At 41.5% G+C, this 18,791-nt stretch overlaps 1 protein-coding gene across 2 annotated transcripts in view; it reads left to right on the top strand.

Moving 5' to 3' along the window:
* The first annotated feature begins 4,243 nt into the window (after positions 1-4,243).
* Positions 4,244-18,791, top strand: part of KNTC1 (kinetochore associated 1) — an 85,281-nt gene continuing 70,733 nt past the window's right edge. Inside the window, exons 1-9 of one of the 2 annotated variants that reach the window (XM_060269575.2) lie at positions 4,244-4,353; positions 4,793-4,946; positions 6,874-6,994; positions 7,443-7,558; positions 10,358-10,430; positions 10,775-10,852; positions 12,396-12,430; positions 13,141-13,251; positions 17,135-17,228. In XM_060269575.2, coding sequence (XP_060125558.1) covers positions 4,815-4,946; positions 6,874-6,994; positions 7,443-7,558; positions 10,358-10,430; positions 10,775-10,852; positions 12,396-12,430; positions 13,141-13,251; positions 17,135-17,228 — 760 coding nt within the window. In that variant the 5' untranslated portion in view covers positions 4,244-4,353; positions 4,793-4,814. Of the gene's footprint in view, positions 4,362-4,792; positions 4,947-6,873; positions 6,995-7,442; positions 7,559-10,357; positions 10,431-10,774; positions 10,853-12,395; positions 12,431-13,140; positions 13,252-17,134; positions 17,229-18,791 lie in introns of both variants that reach the window. The other variant, XM_088659343.1, reaches the window with a different exon arrangement.

Raw genomic sequence — 18,791 nt, 5'->3', positions numbered from 1 at the left:
TATTTAGTATTGCTGTCCATGGGATCTCACCCAGCGTTTCCCTAAGTTTTCTGAAGTCGGCTTTCTTAAAGTCTAGAATTTGAGTTTTAGTATGCTTGGTTGCTCCTTTCCGCTGTATAATAAACTCCAGAATAGCATGGTCACTTCCACCTAATGATCCTGCCACTTCTACCACGCTAAACAGGTCATCACTATTGGTTAGGATCAGATCTAAAATGGCTGATCCTCTTGTTGCTTCTCCCACTTTCTGGACAATGAAGTTGTCTGCAAGGCCAGTGAGGAATCTGTTCGACCTTATGCTCTTGGCTGAGTTTGACATCCAACAAATATCAGGATAGTTGAAATCCCCCATTACTACTATATCACTTCCTTTTGAATGCCATCTGTTCCAGGAAGGTTTAATCTCTGTCCTCAGTTTGGCTTGGGGATCTATAGTAAACTCCCATAATGAGATCACTGTTATTTTTCTCTCTCTTAATTTTGACCCAGATACTCTCAATATGGCTTTGAAGTTTTAAATCCTGGATATTTTCACAGGTATACACATCCCTGACGTATAACGCTGCTACTCCTCCTTTCCTGTTTGGTCTATTTATCTGAAATAGATTGTATCGCTCTATTACTACATTCCAATCATGAGACTCATCCCACCAGGTTTCAGTGATGCCTATTATGTCGTATTTAGCTTGCTGTACCAAGAGCTCAAGTTCATATTGTTTATTTCCCATGCTCTGTGCATTAGTATACAGACATTGAAGACCATTGATCATTCCCCCATGTCTCTTATTTCAGGATATTTTCCTCCTACCACTAAGTCTGTGTGCTGTTTGCTCCATTTGGTCCTTGACATTTGGGTGATCATCTTCAGCACTTGGTAGACTCCTACCTTTAGGACCACTGTCTCCCTCCCCCCCCCACAAGTCAGTTTAAAGCCCTCCTGGTGAGGTTTTTTAGTTTAATGGCAAAAACATTCCTCCCAACCCTTGTGCCAGAAGTCCATCTTCAATAAACTGCAGACCGTGATCTAAGAATCCAAACTGTTCCTTCTTGCACCATTTGCGAAGCCAGTTGTTCATTTGTGAAGCCAGTTGTTCACTATTTTTCCCTCTCTCCCTGGGCCATGTCGTTCAACTGGGAGGACAGATGAGATGACAATTTGTGCATTTAATTGCTTCAACTTCCTGCCAAGAGCCTCATAATCACTTTTGATTTTCTGAAGGCTATGGCTTGCAGTGTCATTGGTTCCCACATGGACCAAAAGGAAGGGGTATTTGTCAGTGGGTTTTATGATTCATTGCAGCCGTTCTGTTACATCTTTGATCTTGGCCCCAGGGAGACAGCACACCTCTCTAGATGTCTTATCAGGCCCACAGATCACTGTGTCTGTACCCCTCAGTAGGGAATCCCCTATCACCACTACACGCCTCCTCTTAGGCTTGGTCAGGATTCTTCTGTGTGCTGTCCCTTCCAAGGTCACCTGCATATTCTCGGAGGACTCACTTTGCTGCTTGTCTTCATATTTCTGACCAACTGTGATGAGGGAGAGATCTTCAAATTGAGTCTGTTATTCATCTTCTATGTTAAGGGAGAGCACTTCAAATTGATTGTTTAGTTCTAAAAATTCAGAACGATCCCTGGGCCTTCTACTTCTATGAGTCACGTTCCTCCATACATCTGGCTCCTGTGTTGGAGAACTGACCTCCTCCTCAGGGATGTCCCCTGTCTCCCCCTTGGTGCAGACAGTGTGCTCTGCTGCATCCAATAAAAACTTCACCTCTTTAATTATTTGGAGCGTAGATACACAGGCCATAGCTGCCAAGTTATCCCCTTTTTACAGGGATTTTCCCTTATGCTGAATAGGATTCCTCGCGAGAAAAGGGAAAACTTGGCAGCTATGACACAGGCCTGAAGTTGCTGGACCTTGTCTTCTAGTAGAGCAATCAATTTGCAATTGCTGCAGGTGTAGCTGCCTACATCCTTTGGCAATAATACAAACATTGTGCAGGAATTGCAGGTGATTGCAGTTGTTCCCTTACCCTCCATCTTGAAAAGCCTGAAGTCAGGGAAGAAGAAGAAGAAGAAGAAGAAGAAGAAGAAGAAGAAGAAGAAGAAGAAGAAGAAGAAGAAGAAGAAGAAGAGGAAGCCGCCTAGGTCTCCCCCAATAAACGTTTAAGACAAGCTCCCCTAAATCTAAAAGGTGGGTCAAACAGACCATGTGCTCAGGAAGAGCACACTTCCAAGGTCACGTGCAAGGTCACCGGCCACAAACAAACACACAAGCCTGGACAGTCTCACAAATCCAAGAGGCAGAAGCCCTTGTGCTCCCTCCTCAGTCACTGAACTCCAGGCACTGACTAGCTCCACCCACAGCTAGTCACCTGACTCCACATAAGCCCCGCCCCCTTCGACCATGTGCTCAGGGAAAGCACACTTCCAAGGTCACCTGCAAGGTCACTTGACTGCTTTGAGCACCAGAATTGGGACTACTTCAGGTGCCACATAATACCTGTTCCATATTTGTAAGAACTGAGTCATTCAGCGTGGAAGCACCTGTACTTTGGAAATCCCTGCTTATTGAGATCTAGCAGGCACCTTCATTTTTTTTTCTTGTTTGGTGCCCGCCAAAAATAGTATTGTTTAGACAAGCCTAACTTTTGTTTTAGTATTTGTATGTTTTATAATACGGTAGGGTTGTGAATTTTTCTAACTTTCCTTGTTTTAAACCACTTTGAGGGTTCCCCCCCCCCCAATCAAGTGGTGTATGAAGCTTATGAAATAAATAAAATGTTGCTACAGAAAGCAGGATGGCACCAGGGATGGTTCAGGTGAGAATTTAAAGTGTGCTGAGCTGCAGTACGGGATGTAGGCTGCACGTGTGAAGTCCAGTCTTTGTAGTCCTTAATATCCCAATTGTGCGTTTTGTTCTTTTTCTTTTTACTGCCCTATCCACCTGCCCCCCTCCCCAATTCAAAACCAGGGAAAGTGAAATAAACTCAGTGTAGAGCCATCGGTTTTCAACTCATAGTAAAATCAGTCAACCATCCGGTAGGAGTGAGTAGTGCCCCGCCCAGATCCTAGGCTATATATACTTTATTGACACCATCAGTCACACCTGATAGACTATTCCAAACTCCCCTCCTGGGGCCGGATTAAACAGCTCCTATGGGCCAATCAAATTGCTACATTATAAAATACTATCTGCCTATGGGTGAAACTCGGAAAATTATAATATTGTCAAAAAGTGCATTCATTTCAGTAATGCAACTTACTGTTTTTTTTTGTGTTTTTATTATATATATTTTTCTTTTAATTTTACAAATGCTTTATTTTGGAAATTCCACAGTAATACAACAAATAGCTACAATAATACAAAAAGAAACATTGCTATTACATTTCATTAATCACATTAAATTTATAATTGACCCACCTAACGACAAATAATTACAATTACAGCAAATAAAGGCTTGGCATATTTTGCTTTGCATTTCATGCATCTATCTCATATATTGGTTTCACCTTTTAAGTTGCATTACTGAACTAAATGCACTTTTTGATGATATTATACTTTTCCGAGTTTCAGCTGTATTCCAAGCTCAAGAGACATAACAGACAGACAGGTAGGAGGGGGATGTTTTGCTTTTATCGTTTTGTTTTATCTTTCTTTCTCAATATTATTAATATTATGTTCATATCCTGCTTTTCCTCTGAGGAGTTCAGGGTGGTGTTCGAGTATCCTTTCCCTTATGTCTTCCTCACAACAACCCTGCAATGTAGGTTAGGTAGAGGGATAGCAGTCACACAGGGAGCTTCCTGACTGCGTAGTGATTCCAGCCCTGGTTTCCTGGGTTTCTAACCCACTTAACATCCCTTCTTTTAATTCCATATTCTTCAAAGAAGTTTCAAAACTGAACAGTACTTTTTTTCCTGGGGGTACTCACGAGGGCACAGTATCGGCATCGTTTTTTTTTTTAAATAAAATAAATGCCTCAGAAGCGAGAAAGCTACGGGAGGAGAATAATCTCCCTCTGTGAAGAAGACGCCGTGCTGCACACGCCTATTGGGCAGCGACGCCGGGGGTCTCTGCACATCACTCTCCATTCTCCCGCTGTTCTGAGAGGGGCGGCAGGTCTAAAGAAACAAGAAGTCTGTTTCCAAACATCTCTCTGCACGTTCCTATCTCTAGTGTGTGTTGTGGCGCGGAGTGGCAGGGCGGGGTTTGCCAGCAGCCGTGTGCGCTGTGCGCTGAGGAGGTTTGACCCTCGCGGTGTCCCGTAGCCGACTGCCACTTAGGAGCGTCCGCGCCAATTTGAGCGTCTGAGGCGGCGGCGGCGGCTTCTGCGGGGAGAGCTGCGTGTGTGTTGGTGGCTATCGTCGTCTTTTTGCCGTGGGGAGCCGGGAGAGCCTAAACGGGGGCTGTAGCCGGGCGGGGAGACTAGTATTATGGGTTGCTTTCAGCTGCTGGATGCCCAGCAGGCGAAGCGGGGGTGGGCTTCTCCTGTGGGATTTCTGACTGTTCGTCAGCTAAGCTGATGCGGGAGCCTGGCTAGCAAACACTGTCCGCCCAGCGGGAGGGAGTCCGGGGCGCTGACACGGCCCTCTCTCCCATCACACAGTAAAATGTAAAATGGGGGCACGTGTCTATTCTACCAACTAAATAGATGCATTTCAAATTTTTGCCTGTCAGGACATTGCTTAAAAACAGCATGGTTATTTTGTCTTAATACAAAGGTTCAAATAATTACTTTGCTGGTCTGCTATGTTGTTCATTAGTTTCTCTTCTGATTTTCTCCAGGGCATAAAGATTTATTTAAGCTATGTGGGATACTGTTGAGCTTTTGGTCTGTGATGATACAGGAAGTGGTCAGCTAAACTTACATTCCAGACAAGAATGTGGAAGTGCGCTGTATCAAATAAACACACTCGTTAAAATCACCTCTTCTGAAAAGGTAGAATTTCTTTTTGTGGCCTCACTGCAAGAGAAGACTATGCAAAGACCTGTACAGTATAATGAATGACTTTAAAACTGAACTAAAAATCATGTTGACAGATGTTTCAAAGGTGCCATTGACTGATTTGTCCTGTCAGTTGAAATGTGACTATAACTTAGGTTAAACTACTGTGGCATTATGGACTGTAGTATCTGGTCAGCATCTAGATCTACCACAGGGCCACATTATAATAAATAATAAATTTTATTTGTACCCCGCCCTCCCCGGCCGAGACTGGGCTCAGGGCGGCTAACGCAAATACAGTACACAGAATCAACCCCTTACCTCTTCCAAGAGGTTCAATGAATAGTGGAATAGATCTGCACAAGTAGCTAAGTGTGCAGTGTAAAAATGAAAGTGCAACCTTGTGAACAGAATACTCCACAAGTCTTGGGATTTTTGTGTGATGATTGTGCAAGTCAGTTGCATGTCTGTGCAACTCAGACTTGAGGCAAGTGCTGAAGGCACTTCAGGGCTGGCGACCACTTCCCAATCCCACTGGGTTCCAACAACTGCACTAACCCTTAACTGTACAGAATAGGCACCTGAATGTAGAAGCAAATCCAAAGGGTTTGTGGTGGGTGGAAATAGTAACTGGGATCTGTAAGTCCTTGGTGAGACTTTGAATTGCTTGCCAGACAACTCTAATAAGAGTTCACTGGTTCCAGGCCCTTCTTCCCAGAACTCGCCTGACATTGTCCAAACAATAAAGTCTACCTGGAACTTCAGTCCTGTAGTAGGAATTCCTGAACTCTGCTCCAATCCTTGGTTCCCCTTTTCTAGCTGTTTCTCCTTGGCCTGTTCTTTCTGCAAGCCTGTTCCACCTAGGCCTACCAACTGTATCTCCACCCTCCCCTCTAGAAAAAGGAAGTCCAGCCTCTCCAAAGCCAGGGCTGCTGGGAAATATAACCCCTTTTAGATTCCATTACATTTGTGTGTATAGCCTGAGATTAATCACAATATTCTCTCCTTGGAGGAGAAAACCTATTCTTTTTTCTTTGGCGATCACTTGTAGCCGAGTAAGATTGTCTTCCATAAACACAATTTTAACAATGGGTCTGTAAGTGACTGTGGAGGCCAATTCTGGATCCACACGTCCTTCCACAGTGGGGAGGCGGGAGTTGATCACGGTGTGGATTTGCCAAGCGTGCCTTCCTCTTAGCACGTTTCTCCCTATCATCCTGAGATCGAGTTTTTTCAAAGTCCATGACACCTTTGGTAAAGGCTGTTCTTCAACTGGAGCACTTGCAGACCAGTGTTTCCTAGTTGTCAGTGTTTATAACCTGTAATGTGTGCTAAAACTCAGTCTAAGCTTTTTTAAAAATTTGTTTAACCACATCAGTTAACAAACTTGGATACATATGCTATGTTATCACTTTAGTTAAATAAATTATTTAAATTGTTATTAAGGAAATTGTTTTTTCTCTCCTTCCAATAAAGTACAGCAGAAAAGTTGTCCAAATATGAAGTTAACTTATTAAACCTCACAATAATTTCATAATTATCGGTCTATGTATTTCTAATAGTATAACCAAAACAGTAATTTTTATATAACTGTAAAAACTACTATGAAAATTTATTATTACAAAAATGAAACATTCATCTGATTGTCAATATTAATATTATACCAGCAAGAATGAGTCTTTCTGTAAAAAAGTGATTTAAATCGTCTTACTGACTAGTGATTTAAATCAAATCCACCCTGTTCTTGGCTCTTATCCAGTCCACGACCGAGACAAGACATCGGTTCATTCAGATGCTAGATTTTGTCCTGGATACACACAGAAAAAGTTCCAACACACAATTTAATTTGGACAGGCTGCTTATCTGTTTGTATTTGTAAATAAGTTCTGTTTATGTTCAGATGCCTTCTTTTATTGGTCAGGTTTTGTCTAACCCAAAGTTATATGGCTGTTCCTCCAATGATGGATGTGTGTTGGTGGCTGACAGAACAGCAGTGGTGCTTGATAATATTTGCCAGTCTCTTAAGATGTTTCTTCAGTTTGGTGAGTTTACCATTTTGTATCTTGAAGCAGCCATAAATTGAATACGCGGAACTTTCAACGTAGTGTACCTCAGTTTGTTTTCTTAATTGAAATCTGTGCTCTGATCTGGAATTTGGCATGTTCTGTGATATGGTTTTGAACACAGGAACTCTTTCCCCTTTGAAGGAAACAGATCAGCCTGGTGTTGTCATCCTCTTATGAAATCACTTGATCAGGGCAGTGGCTCTCAGTATTAATGTTAGTATATTAGAGATACATACCCCAAATTTTAAAGTTTGTCAAAATAATTTTGCCATCTTTTGATCTATGAGTTGTTAAGACAGTAATAACTATCTAGTATTTCCCACAGCAGAGGAGTCTATGAGGCAAAAGTTCACTGCATCTCGTTATGTAATAATACATCATTATTTCTGAATATAGTCACTCGCTTCTTTTTAAAACCTTTTAGAGACTGAGGTGGAAGTTGTTGGATTGTGTCAAGAAGCACAGTTTCTTGTGATTGGGGAGAGAAGTGGAAACCTACATCTGATTCATGTATCATCCAAGCAAACCTTGTTAACTAAAGTATGTAGCTTATTTCTTTTTTTCTTCTATATGACTATATGCAGTTGCCTCAGACGTTCTTAAATATATGAAGTGTAAGTTTCTAAAAAGTTGCCTCATACTGGTTGCATTGATATGTGACACTAAACCCTGGGGATAAACCTAGGTGAGCTTTGGCCTCACGTATTGCCCCCTTCCTTTTCCTCCTTTTGCTGATTGCAAGGAAGAGATTGGAAGCTTTTGCTTATATTTTCAGCTAACTGTAGTTACTCATTTTGTCCAAGAACTGTGGTTAGGGTTAAATATAGTTTAGGGAAATAAGGTAGGATTGAAAACTATTGTTTGAAGTTGGCTTTCTCCCTAAACCTTAGTTAATACTAACCACAGTTTGTCTGGATTTCAACATAGCAAGTAACCATAGTAGATACGAGGTGTGTGTGTGGGGGGGGGGAGTGTGTGAGCCCTGAGGCTTGGCATAGTTCAGTGTTACTTGTGAACCATTCCAGCCCAGTTACATCAATAGTCCAGTGTTATCAAATCAGTTGATTTTTTTTTAAAATTATATTTTATTGATTTTATACAAAACAAAAACAAAAACAAAAGATACAACATTACATGTTTACCACTGGCTTCCACCCACCCTCCCAGGGCCCTCTTCTCCCACCAGAGGGACCCCCGAAAGGCAGGCAGCCGGCAGTGTTTCCTTTTATGGCAGGGTTTCTCCCCCACCCCTCCCTCCCCCCCCAGAATCCCCCCCTGCCACCAGGAGACTCCAAGAGAGGGAACGAAGAGGAGGGCATCCACCCAGCCAATTTCCAAACTGAAAAAAGCAAAACAAAAAAAAAGAAGAAAAAAAAGGAAAAATGAAAGAAAAATGACTTCCCCAACCTCCCCCCTATCCCGATTTCCATTTTCAATTCTTATTTAACAGTATTCTTATTCTTATTCCCATTCTATTTCTACAAAAAAAATTAACCTTATATTATGAAAAACTGTCCCACTTTTTAAATCCTCTTTAATCAAACTAGCTTGATATTTCTAAATCTTTTTCATAAACAAATCTGCTCATTACTTTTATTTTTGACCTGCCTATTTTTATCCTCCAAAGCTTCTCTTTATTATTCTTATTTGCACAGATTAAAAATCATAATTTTCCCCCTCCCCGCCCCGATCACGGCCTTTCCCTTCCAGTCCAGTAAGTTCCAAAGTCGTCAGTCCAGTTGTCAGTCCTTTTTATCTGTCCTCAAAAATTGATATTCAATCTTCAACCCACCCCCTTTTTAACCTGTTTCAAAAACCAACCCCCTCTGTCTCCCCATCCCCAGTCTTCTTTTCTTCTTTGCTGGCCATTTTTCTCATGGGTGTTCTGTGTCTCCTGTAGCTCTTGCATTATTGACTCCTGTGATCCATCTTTGTTCTTTAAGTTTTCCTTTTTCCCATCGCTCAGTTCATACCGCCGCTCGTCGTCTTGTGCCTTTTTTTCGGTTGAAACCTTTTCCTGTAATTCTTGTGTTCCTTCTTTAACCAAGTCCTCTTTTTGCAAATCTTGCTCCTTTTCCTCTGGTAAGTCCCGTTCTCTGAGCTCCTGTAGATCTTGATTTATTTCCAACAATTGTTGCTGAGTCTTGTACGTTTCTATTCTAAATTCCCATAAGAGTTTTATCACTCTGTCCTTGAACGCAGATGTGCAGTCTTTTGTTGCCATTGTTCCAGCTTGCTGAGAATGGCGCGAGGCTTGAGAGCCAGGGGGTGTTTACAAAAGAGATATATTATTGCAAATCCAAACTGGAAACTGTATATTGTCCATAGTATCTAACTTCAACTTTAAAATTGTTTCAAACATTCAATCAAAAGGTTTATAAGTATCAAATCCTTATTGGCATCCATCTTCAGTCAGCTTACCGTCCTCTCCGGGCTGCCGATTTCAGGGCAGGGAGAAGCTCTCCCTTTTCCTAAGGTGCAGGGAATATCAACTTTAAAATAAGTCTCCTTCACCCTGCCACCGGAGGTAATTCTTTAGATTTAATCTCTGAAGGAGTTCATATAATAAGCTGCTTTTCGCTGAGACTGGTCATCATTTCAATTGCACTGCTTCTTGCATCAATCAGTGGGAGAAGGTGACTTCCGTTCTTTTCCCCTTGCTCCCGTTACCGAATTACAGTCCAATATTATATATTCAAACTTTACTCACGGGTTTTTCCAAATCAAAAATTTAGAAGAATCTGCCGCTCACCACCACCGGACTCGAAGCTTCACTTCGCTGAGGTAACAATGTTCTCCAAAATGGCCCCCGCGACTGCAACCCTTTCTCTCCGGGACTCTTATTAGAGCTCACCAGAGGATCGGGGAGTCGCTGAAAAATGGGGCACCGCCGGAGCTTTGTTTCCAGAACTCTCGATCTGGAACTCTTTGGGGGCGCTGCGGCGCTTTCGCAGCCTTCCCCCCCCTCAGCGAAGCCGGGCTGTTTCGGAGCTCGAGACAAACCCCGCCGGCCAGATCGGGCGACAAACCGGAAGTCCTTTATCAAATCAGTTGAATTGCCTGTTTTGCTATCAGAGGTCTATATCACTAGAGATCCTTATAATTGAACTGTGGGACTTACGGGTGTTAAGCAAATATTCAGCAATTGAACCGTAGTTTTGGTATCCTGGTGAATTTCTGCTGTTGATGTGCTGACTGATTTTAAGCTACCATATAATAGATACTAATGTAATTTACAAAATTCATGATTTGAGTGGGATTAAATTAATATGTGGTGTAAATTACATTGCTTTTTTGAAACTCATTCTAATAACCTTTTTTAAATTAAAATGTGTTTAGATGTTGGTTCAAAGATCTTCAAATGACAGGACTTATCTGAATCTTATTCTAGAAAAAGATAATGGAGATACAGGTAAGATATTTTTTCTGAATAATCTGCACTTTCAGTTTTTTTCTCTTGTAAGCTCAGGTTGAATTGGGGGAGGGGAGGAAATAGAATTCTGCCTGATAGAGGAGACTTGTATTATGCTGATTTGAACTTAATTCTATGAATTTTAATCATATTTCAACTTGTGCACCCTTGATTATTTTTATTTACTTTGATTTCAATTACCTTGGTATAAACCAAGTTTTTTCCTTTATTTGCTCATGTTTGGAGATGCCAGGTGGCAGTTCCTTTACTCACATGGACACAATTTGATAACCCTTGCTGGGAAGAGTTGTTGACATTTACCTTGTCTTTGGTTATTTTGATAGGAACCTACCATGCATTTATTCTCACAAACAGTGGCTTCTTCTGCATTATGCACCTCCCATTTGCCAAAACTCAGGAAGGTAGGACAAAGTTGTTTTGGATCTAAAGTCTAATTGTGCATCATTGCATGGAAACCTACAGTAAGAGATGGAGTTTTTCCTTCTGCTTTCTATAATACAGTAATTAGAATCTCAGTCTTGTAAAGTGCCGAGCACCAACATCTTAATACTGCAGGAGCAAGAGATTTTGTTTAAGTGGTCATTGGTTGTGTCTTAATTGAATTACACTAGCTTTGATCATCTTTATTGGTTTGTGGTATTCAATGCAGACCAATTTCAATGTGTTTGCTCTAGAGCAGGCACCCCCAAACTTCAGCCCTCCAGATGTTTTGGACTACAATTCCCATCTTCCCCAACAACTGGTCCTGTTACTTAGCTAGGGATCATGGGAGTTGTAGGCCAAAACATCTGGAGGGCCGCAGTTTGGGGATGCCTGCTCTAGAGAGCCAACAATAACCACACAAGTGTTGCAATTGTAATATTAATAAATGAATGCAGGATTCTTTTCACATGACCTTGAGCAGGACTTCAGAAACATTTAGTGTTGCTTTCACAATATCACAGCTTGTTGTGGTGTATTAACCAGAGATTGTGGTTTGCAACAAACAGGTTAGTTTAACAAGTTGTCTTCATAACCCATGGCTTGAGGTTGGCTTATTTTGAAACTAACCAGAGTTTGTTATAAACGGAGATTTTTGGTTTCTTCACAATTATAATCTGGGATTTTGTGAAAGTGAAATTAAACGCTACCAAAATACAATATTTTCAGAGGAGAATAGCGTGTGTGTGTGTGTGTGAGAGAGAGAGAGAGATGTGCAGGTGGGTTGTTCAGTTTTGTTTCAACTCTTGCATATAGTGTTAAATTGTGGATTAATTTTGCATGTGAATGTGGTCATTGAGTCATCTGGAGTTACCTGCCTTGTAAGCATACTTGTGTCATGCTCTAGTCTGGATTGTATGAACTGTGATGGTGGTAGTGGTGGATATCAGTCTTTGAAAAAGTCTCATTACAGTGGTACCTCCGGTTACGAATGGGATCCGTTCCGGAGGCCCAGCCGTATCCCGAAAACTTCATGACTGCATAGCTGCCAAGTTCTCCCTTTTTTTAAGGGAAATTCCCTTATGCTGAATAGGCTTCCTCATGAGAAAAGGGAAAACTTAGCAGCTATGTGACTGGAGGCACCCTTCTGCGCACGCACACGGAGTGATGGAGCACTTCACCGCATGTGCTGGGCAAAACTCGGAAGTATATACATTAGATTTCATTGATGCACAGACACTAGTCCATGGAAGCTTAAATTATATTAATCTGTTAGTCTTAAACTGCTTCAAGACTCTTTATGTTTGTATGCTATAAGTTATTGTAGTAAGCTATTGCAACTGCAAATTTCCCGACGTATACATTAAAAAAAGAGGCCAAGTTAATAAATGTGTGATCAGTAAAGAGTTTACAGAAATCAAATCTGCTTTCTGAATCTGTGGCTACAACAGTCCAATAGAAAATACTTTTAAAAAATAGATATATAATGTTGCTTTTCTCAAAACACTTTTTATGTTTATGTAGCAATTGACAAGCTGGACTTCAATACTGCAAAGAAGGCAAGTGGGAACATTCTTATATCTTATATATTGTGTTTTGGTTTTTGAAATAGTTTGGTTGTGATTCATAGTACTGGGTGTGTGTACGGATCTACTAGGGATGCAAAATGTTATTTGCCACTTAAAAAAATGAATTAATTTATCACATTTGTAATCCACTGCTCTTCTGTGATGGAGATTAAGCAGAGGGAGTTATTCTTTCCACTTGCCTTAGGAACAGGACGATGCAAATAACTTTGTGTATTACTCTGTTGGTGGAAGGAGAGACCTTCCCCTGTTCCAGAAAGCCGAAGAGATTTCATAGAGCTTTGTTAACATCCTTATAAGGATAGCTGCCAGATTCAAGGTTGATATCTCTGACCCCGATGGAAAAGGATGGCCTACGGTATATGAATCATAGATGGCACGCACCAACTTCTCTCATAGATGGGAGGGAATGCCTCTTCTGAGATGATGGCTGCTGCAACACATGCATGCATCACCTTATAAATAAAGCAAGCATTCTTATTCATCTAGAAATGCAATTTTTATCCATATCCAAATATCTAAAATGTAATTTATAAAACTACTTGGCTAAAGAACTCATTAGGTTTTTAAAATCAAGTTACTGCTCCAAATTAATTTTTTATCATTTCTCTTCTGATTGTGAGTTATTTCTACCACTTTAACAATAAGTAAAATCTGTGAGTGGCTATTTGTCTACCTTACAGTTACAAGGGCAGGTGGAAACATGTTTTATTTCCACAAAAGACTATCACACCATTGGCTGCCTGACTTCCACAACTCAGCACACAACTAACAAGATCACTTTGATAATAGGGGTAAGTATTATTTGAATACCTTTGTCTGTGAACTTCCTGTGGGTTTATCTGCAGCAATCTGTGCTGACTTGGATGTGTGCAAAATATTTGGCTTCTGTACTCCCTCTTATGCGCTCCCATCTCTCTGTTGAGAACATCACATGCAGCATTTTGTACCCAGGTGTGTTTTACTATTTTTGTCTTCGTATGTCTAAGGCCACAAAATGTGTCATGTGATGTTTCCTTTTCCCAGCCACTTCATTGCTAGCTCTTGCAGAGATAGGCAACATCATTGTTGAATATCCCTAGTGTTATAAGAACTTAAGGTCTCAAATACATAAATTAAATGTTCATAAGCTTACAAGGCACATAAACACATACATATGTATATAAACCACATGTCTGAAACGGTGTAGGAAAGCAGTCCTGAATCCATTTTGACTTTCCCAATGAGCTCAAATATTCCTCTGCAGTAAGAGAGGCAAATGGGGAAAGCCTCACCATTGTCTCTTTGCTCACAAATCCTGTCTTAAGGGCGTATCTGTGTTTGAATAGAGGGAAGCTGTTACCTGGATTCAGGAACTAAAGTATTAACCATCACAAAAGAGTAGCCAGACTGCCTAGGTAATGCAATCAGAGACCATTATCAATCATTCAGTGATCATTATCAGGTATCCTGGCCTTAGGCTTCTGCTGTAGACCGCCCCTTCTGTGATGTATGTACTGTATGATGTATTGGGGGGTTGCCTTAGCTTACAGGGTGGCAATTTCAAAAAGTCTATATAACGTCTTGCACACCATTGTTCTGGGTTCTTCCTCCTTCTGCATGTGGTGAGGGAGGACCCTGTTGCAACAGTTTAATAAAGATCAAGCTTACTAGCTGCCAAACTTTTCAATACTTTGGTTGGCCTCTGTTATTTTCTCCTACCGATAGGGAACCTACATAAGGACTCTATACGAGCTCTTGGGTACCCCATGAAAAAGGAGCAGTTTTTCTTACAACTCTAGATAGGTCTGGCAAACGGGGGCATGTCTAGTTCCTGTTCAGATGTATGGGCACTGGAAGTGCTAATTTCAACTTCCTGGCACTTTTATGCTCTGGGACGACGACCTATTAATGTGATGATATATTAACGTGATATGTGCTGTAATCTACATGCAGGTTACAGCTGGGCTCCAAGTGCCTTCTCCATAAAGGGGATTTTAATAGTAGTAATAATTTTATTATTTCTATTATTTATACCACCCACCTGGTTGGGTTTCCCCAGCCACTCTGGGCGGCTTCCAACAAAATATTAAAAATACGATAAAGTCTCAGACATTAAAAACTTCCCTAACAGGGCTGCTTTCAGATGTCTTAAAAGACACATACAGTGGTGCCTCGCTAGACGAAATTAATTTGTTCCACGGGTCTTTTCTTATAGCGAAAAATTCGTCTAGCGAATCCCATAGGAATGCACTGAATTTTTTTTTGATTTTTTTTTTTTTGCCCATAGGAACGCATTAATTGAATTTCATTGCATTCCTATGGGAATCCGCGATTTGCTAGACGAATTTTTCCTAAAACGCATTCGTCTAGCGAGGCAAGCTCCGCTCGAAAAATCCTTTTGTTAAGCAGAAATTTCGTTAAGCAGGGCATTCGTTAAGCGAGGCACCACTGTAGTTGTTTATTTCCTTGACAACTGATAGGAGGGCTTTCCACAGGGCAGGTGCCACTACTGAGAAGGCCCTCTGCCTGGTTCCCTGTAACAATCTACAAAAACGCGCTGTCTAATAACTGTTAGTAAATACATAATTGGTATGATATCATACAAAATATGCAAATAAGCCACTTCGAAACAATATACTGTATATATCATGCAACACATCTCACAAATATACAAGTAACTGCAAGACAGTGCATCTGGAATAGTTCAACTGTTTTGGAACAAAGTCTTCATCAATGAATAATTATCTATGAAATATACATACTAGTGACGATCATGCTAGTGGATCAGTGCTCACTGGATAATGTAGCTACAACAGTGAGCACTGATCCACTAGTATGATCTTCACTAGTATGTATATTTCATTGATAATTATTTGCTGATGAAGACTTTATTCCGAAACAGTTGTGAGATGTGTTGTATGATATATATATATTGCTTTGAAGTGGCTTATTTCCATATTTTGAATTATATCATACCAGTTGTATAATTACTAACAGTTATTAGCCAGCGTGTTGCATTTGCTTTTTTATAGATTCCCACATTTTGCAACACAAAATGTTGGTTCCCTGTAACTGCACATCTCACAGTGAGGGAACCACCAGAAGGCCCTCAGAGCTTGACCTCAGTGTCTGGGCTGAACGATGGGGTGGAGACGCTCCTTCAGGTATACTGGACTAAGACCGTTTAGCGCTCTAAAGTTCAGCACCAACACTTTAAATTGTGCTCGGAAACGTACTGGGAGCCAATGTAGGTCTTTCAAGACCAGTGTTATGTGGTCTTGGCCACTCCCTGTCACCAGTCTAGCTGCCACATTCTAGATTAGTTGTAGTTTCCGGGTCACCTTCAATGGTAGCCCCACACAGAGTGCATTGCAGTAGTCCAAGTGGAAGATAACTAGAGCATGCACCACTCTGGCGAGACAGTCTGTGGGCAGGTAGGGTCTCAGCCTGCGTACCAGATGGAGCTGATAGACAGCTGCCCTGGACACAGAATTGACCTGCGCCTCCGTGGACAGCTGTGAGTCCAAAATGACTCCCAGGCTGTGCACCTCATCTTTCAGGCACAGTCATCCCGTTTAGGATCAGGGAGTCCTCCACACCTGCCCGCCTCCTGTCCCCCACAAACAGTACTTCTGTCTTGTCAGGATTCAACCTCAATCTGTTAGCCACCAGCCACCTCCAACCACTCACATAGGCCCTTTACTGCCTTCACTGGTTCTGATTTAAAAGAGATGTAGAGCTGGTTATCATCTGCATAATAATAATAATAATAATAATAATAATAATAATAATAAAAATAATAAAAATAATAATATATTATTTATACCCTGCCCATCTGGCCAGGTTCTCCCAGCCACTCTGGGCGGCTTCCAACAAAACATTAAAATACAGAAATCAAACATTAAAAGTTTCCCTAAACAGGGCTGCCTTGAGATGCCTTCTAAAGGTCTGGTAATTGTTATTGTTTTTCTCTGGTGGGAGGGCATTCCACAGGGTGGGTGCCACTACCGAGAAGGCCCTCTGCCTGGTTCCCTGTAACTTGGCTTCTCATAGCGAGGGAACCGCAAGAAGGCCCTTGGCGCTGGACCTCAGTGCCCGGGCAGAACGATGGGGGAGGAGACGCTCCTTCAGGTATACTGGACCAAGGCCGTTTAGGGCTTTAAAGGTCAGCACCAACACTTTGAATTGTGCTCGGAAACGTACTGGGAGCCAATGTAGGTCTTTCAGCCCTACTCAAACCCCCAATGATCTTTTCTCAGCAGCTTCATATTCATGTTGAAAACATGGGGGAGAGGATTAAGCCCTGAGGCACCCCACAAGTGAGAGCCCGGGGGTCTGAACACTCATCCCCCAACACCACTTTCTGGATATGGCCCAGGAGGAAGGAGCAGAACCACTGCATAACAGGACCCCAAGAGGCGCAGAAGGATTTTGTAATGTGTGTAGCAGTTGCAATTCAAAGCAGCACTGGAAAAATCCACCAGCAACTGGTGGCCCAAAGTCTTCTAAAAATGTGATGCTGAGCCCTGAAATAGGGGTGGGAGGAGGATTCCAACTTGGCTATTACAATTTTAAAATCTTTGTGCCTTTAATGATTTTTATAAGAACTAAATATCTTGAGAATCACTGATTAGGTCTGTTGTGAAACAGAATGCAGGTTTCTGATACAAATACTGGTATTTCTTTTCTTAAAAGGGTACAGGTGACTGTGTGATGTCTGTGTGGGAGGTGAATCCTAACAAAAGGCTGATAAGCATTCAAAGTGTTGCTGATTCAAGTCTGATTGAAGGTACGTTTTCCAGGTATAGGCATCCTAAGACTTAGTTTCCCATGACCTTTGGTATTTATTTAAAAGCCTTTGTTTCCATACTCTTCCAGCTTGTCAAAATCCTTTTTAAAATGTGCTGCCCAGAACTGGACACAGCAGTTCAAGCGGGATCTGACCAAGGTGGAATAGAGCAAGGGTGACCAACTCTCAAGAGACTGCGATCTACTCACAGTTAAAAACTGGCAGTGATCTACCCCCATTTTTGGGGTGCAGGGCAAAGATGTTGAATATTTTTAGAAAGGAAAGCCCTGTTTTTTTGGGGTGCAGGTCAAAGTTGTTGAGCATTTTTAGGGAGGATGTAAGCCCTGTTTTTTTGAGGTGCAGGACAAAGATGTTGAGCTTCTTTTTAGGGGAGCCGAAGTTGTTGAGCTTCTTCGGGGGGAGCTGGTGATCTACTACAGACGTCCAGTGATCTACTGGTGGATCACGATCTACCTGTTGGACATGCCTGGAATAGAGCAATACTATGACTTCCCTTGATCTAGACACTATTCTTCTGTTGATGCAGCCTAGAATAGCATTAGCTTTTTTTGCTGCTGCATTACACTGTTGACTCATGTTCAGCTTGTGGTCTACTAAGACCTCTAGGTCTTTTTCACATGTACTATTGACAATCCAGGTGTCCTCCATCTTACATTTGTGCAGCTGGTTATGCCTGCCTAATTGTGTTACCTTACAAAGGGGGTCTGGAAATATGCCAGTCCTTTTTAGCCAAATAAAGGCAAGCAGCATCTTGGAAAGAGTTCAGATTTATTGCAGACTGCGGTAAGAATAAATGATCCAAAGGCATTATGGACCCTGAGCATACATTTCAAAACATCTTTACAGTATAGCTTTTGCTTTACACAATTAATTTGTGAACGATTCTTATCAACAATACAATTGGATAACAGAACATAAACAGCTTTTGGACCCCTAAAATTAGCTTCATTGGTTTACGAAAATTATGCTCCTATCTACCAGCAATACAATGGCAACAGATAGTTCTGAGCAAAGTTAATAGATTCACTATTCTTCCGTCTCATACAAATGCCCTTGAAGTTTCTAGTCTGCGAAGGGCAATGAGCTGTTGGTGTGTTTTGCTAAACTGATAAGAAAACAAGAGGCCCCGCTTGCTAGGAAAAAGACAGAAATACATCTGTTCTCAGGTGGGGATGCAGGGAGAAAATGCTTAAATTTCCAACTCTATGATTCACAGGAGTGCCTGGCGTGCTCTGGTCTATGGGGTCACGAAGAGTCGGACACGACTAAACAACAACAAATGATTCTATTCTACAGTGTACCTGACCATAGGACACACCTAGTTTTAGTGGAGGGAAACAAGAAAAAAATATTTTGCTTTCTTGAATTGTCCTATGCATAGCAGCCAACTCCTAGAGGCCTAGGTGCTTTTGCCCCTCCCACTTTAAATATTTGAGAAAGCTTCTTTTGTAAAGGGGGAAAGCTCCATTTTTTAAAATGATCTGCTCAAAGTTGTGCAGCTTTTTTGCAAATGGGAAAAGCCCTGTTTTTTTGGGGGGGAGG

Source organism: Zootoca vivipara, chromosome 16, assembly GCF_965207765.1.
Source record: "Zootoca vivipara chromosome 16, rZooViv2.hap1.1, whole genome shotgun sequence".
Classification (NCBI taxonomy): domain Eukaryota; kingdom Metazoa; phylum Chordata; class Lepidosauria; order Squamata; family Lacertidae; genus Zootoca; species Zootoca vivipara.
This window is presented reverse-complemented; position numbering and strand designations above follow the sequence as displayed.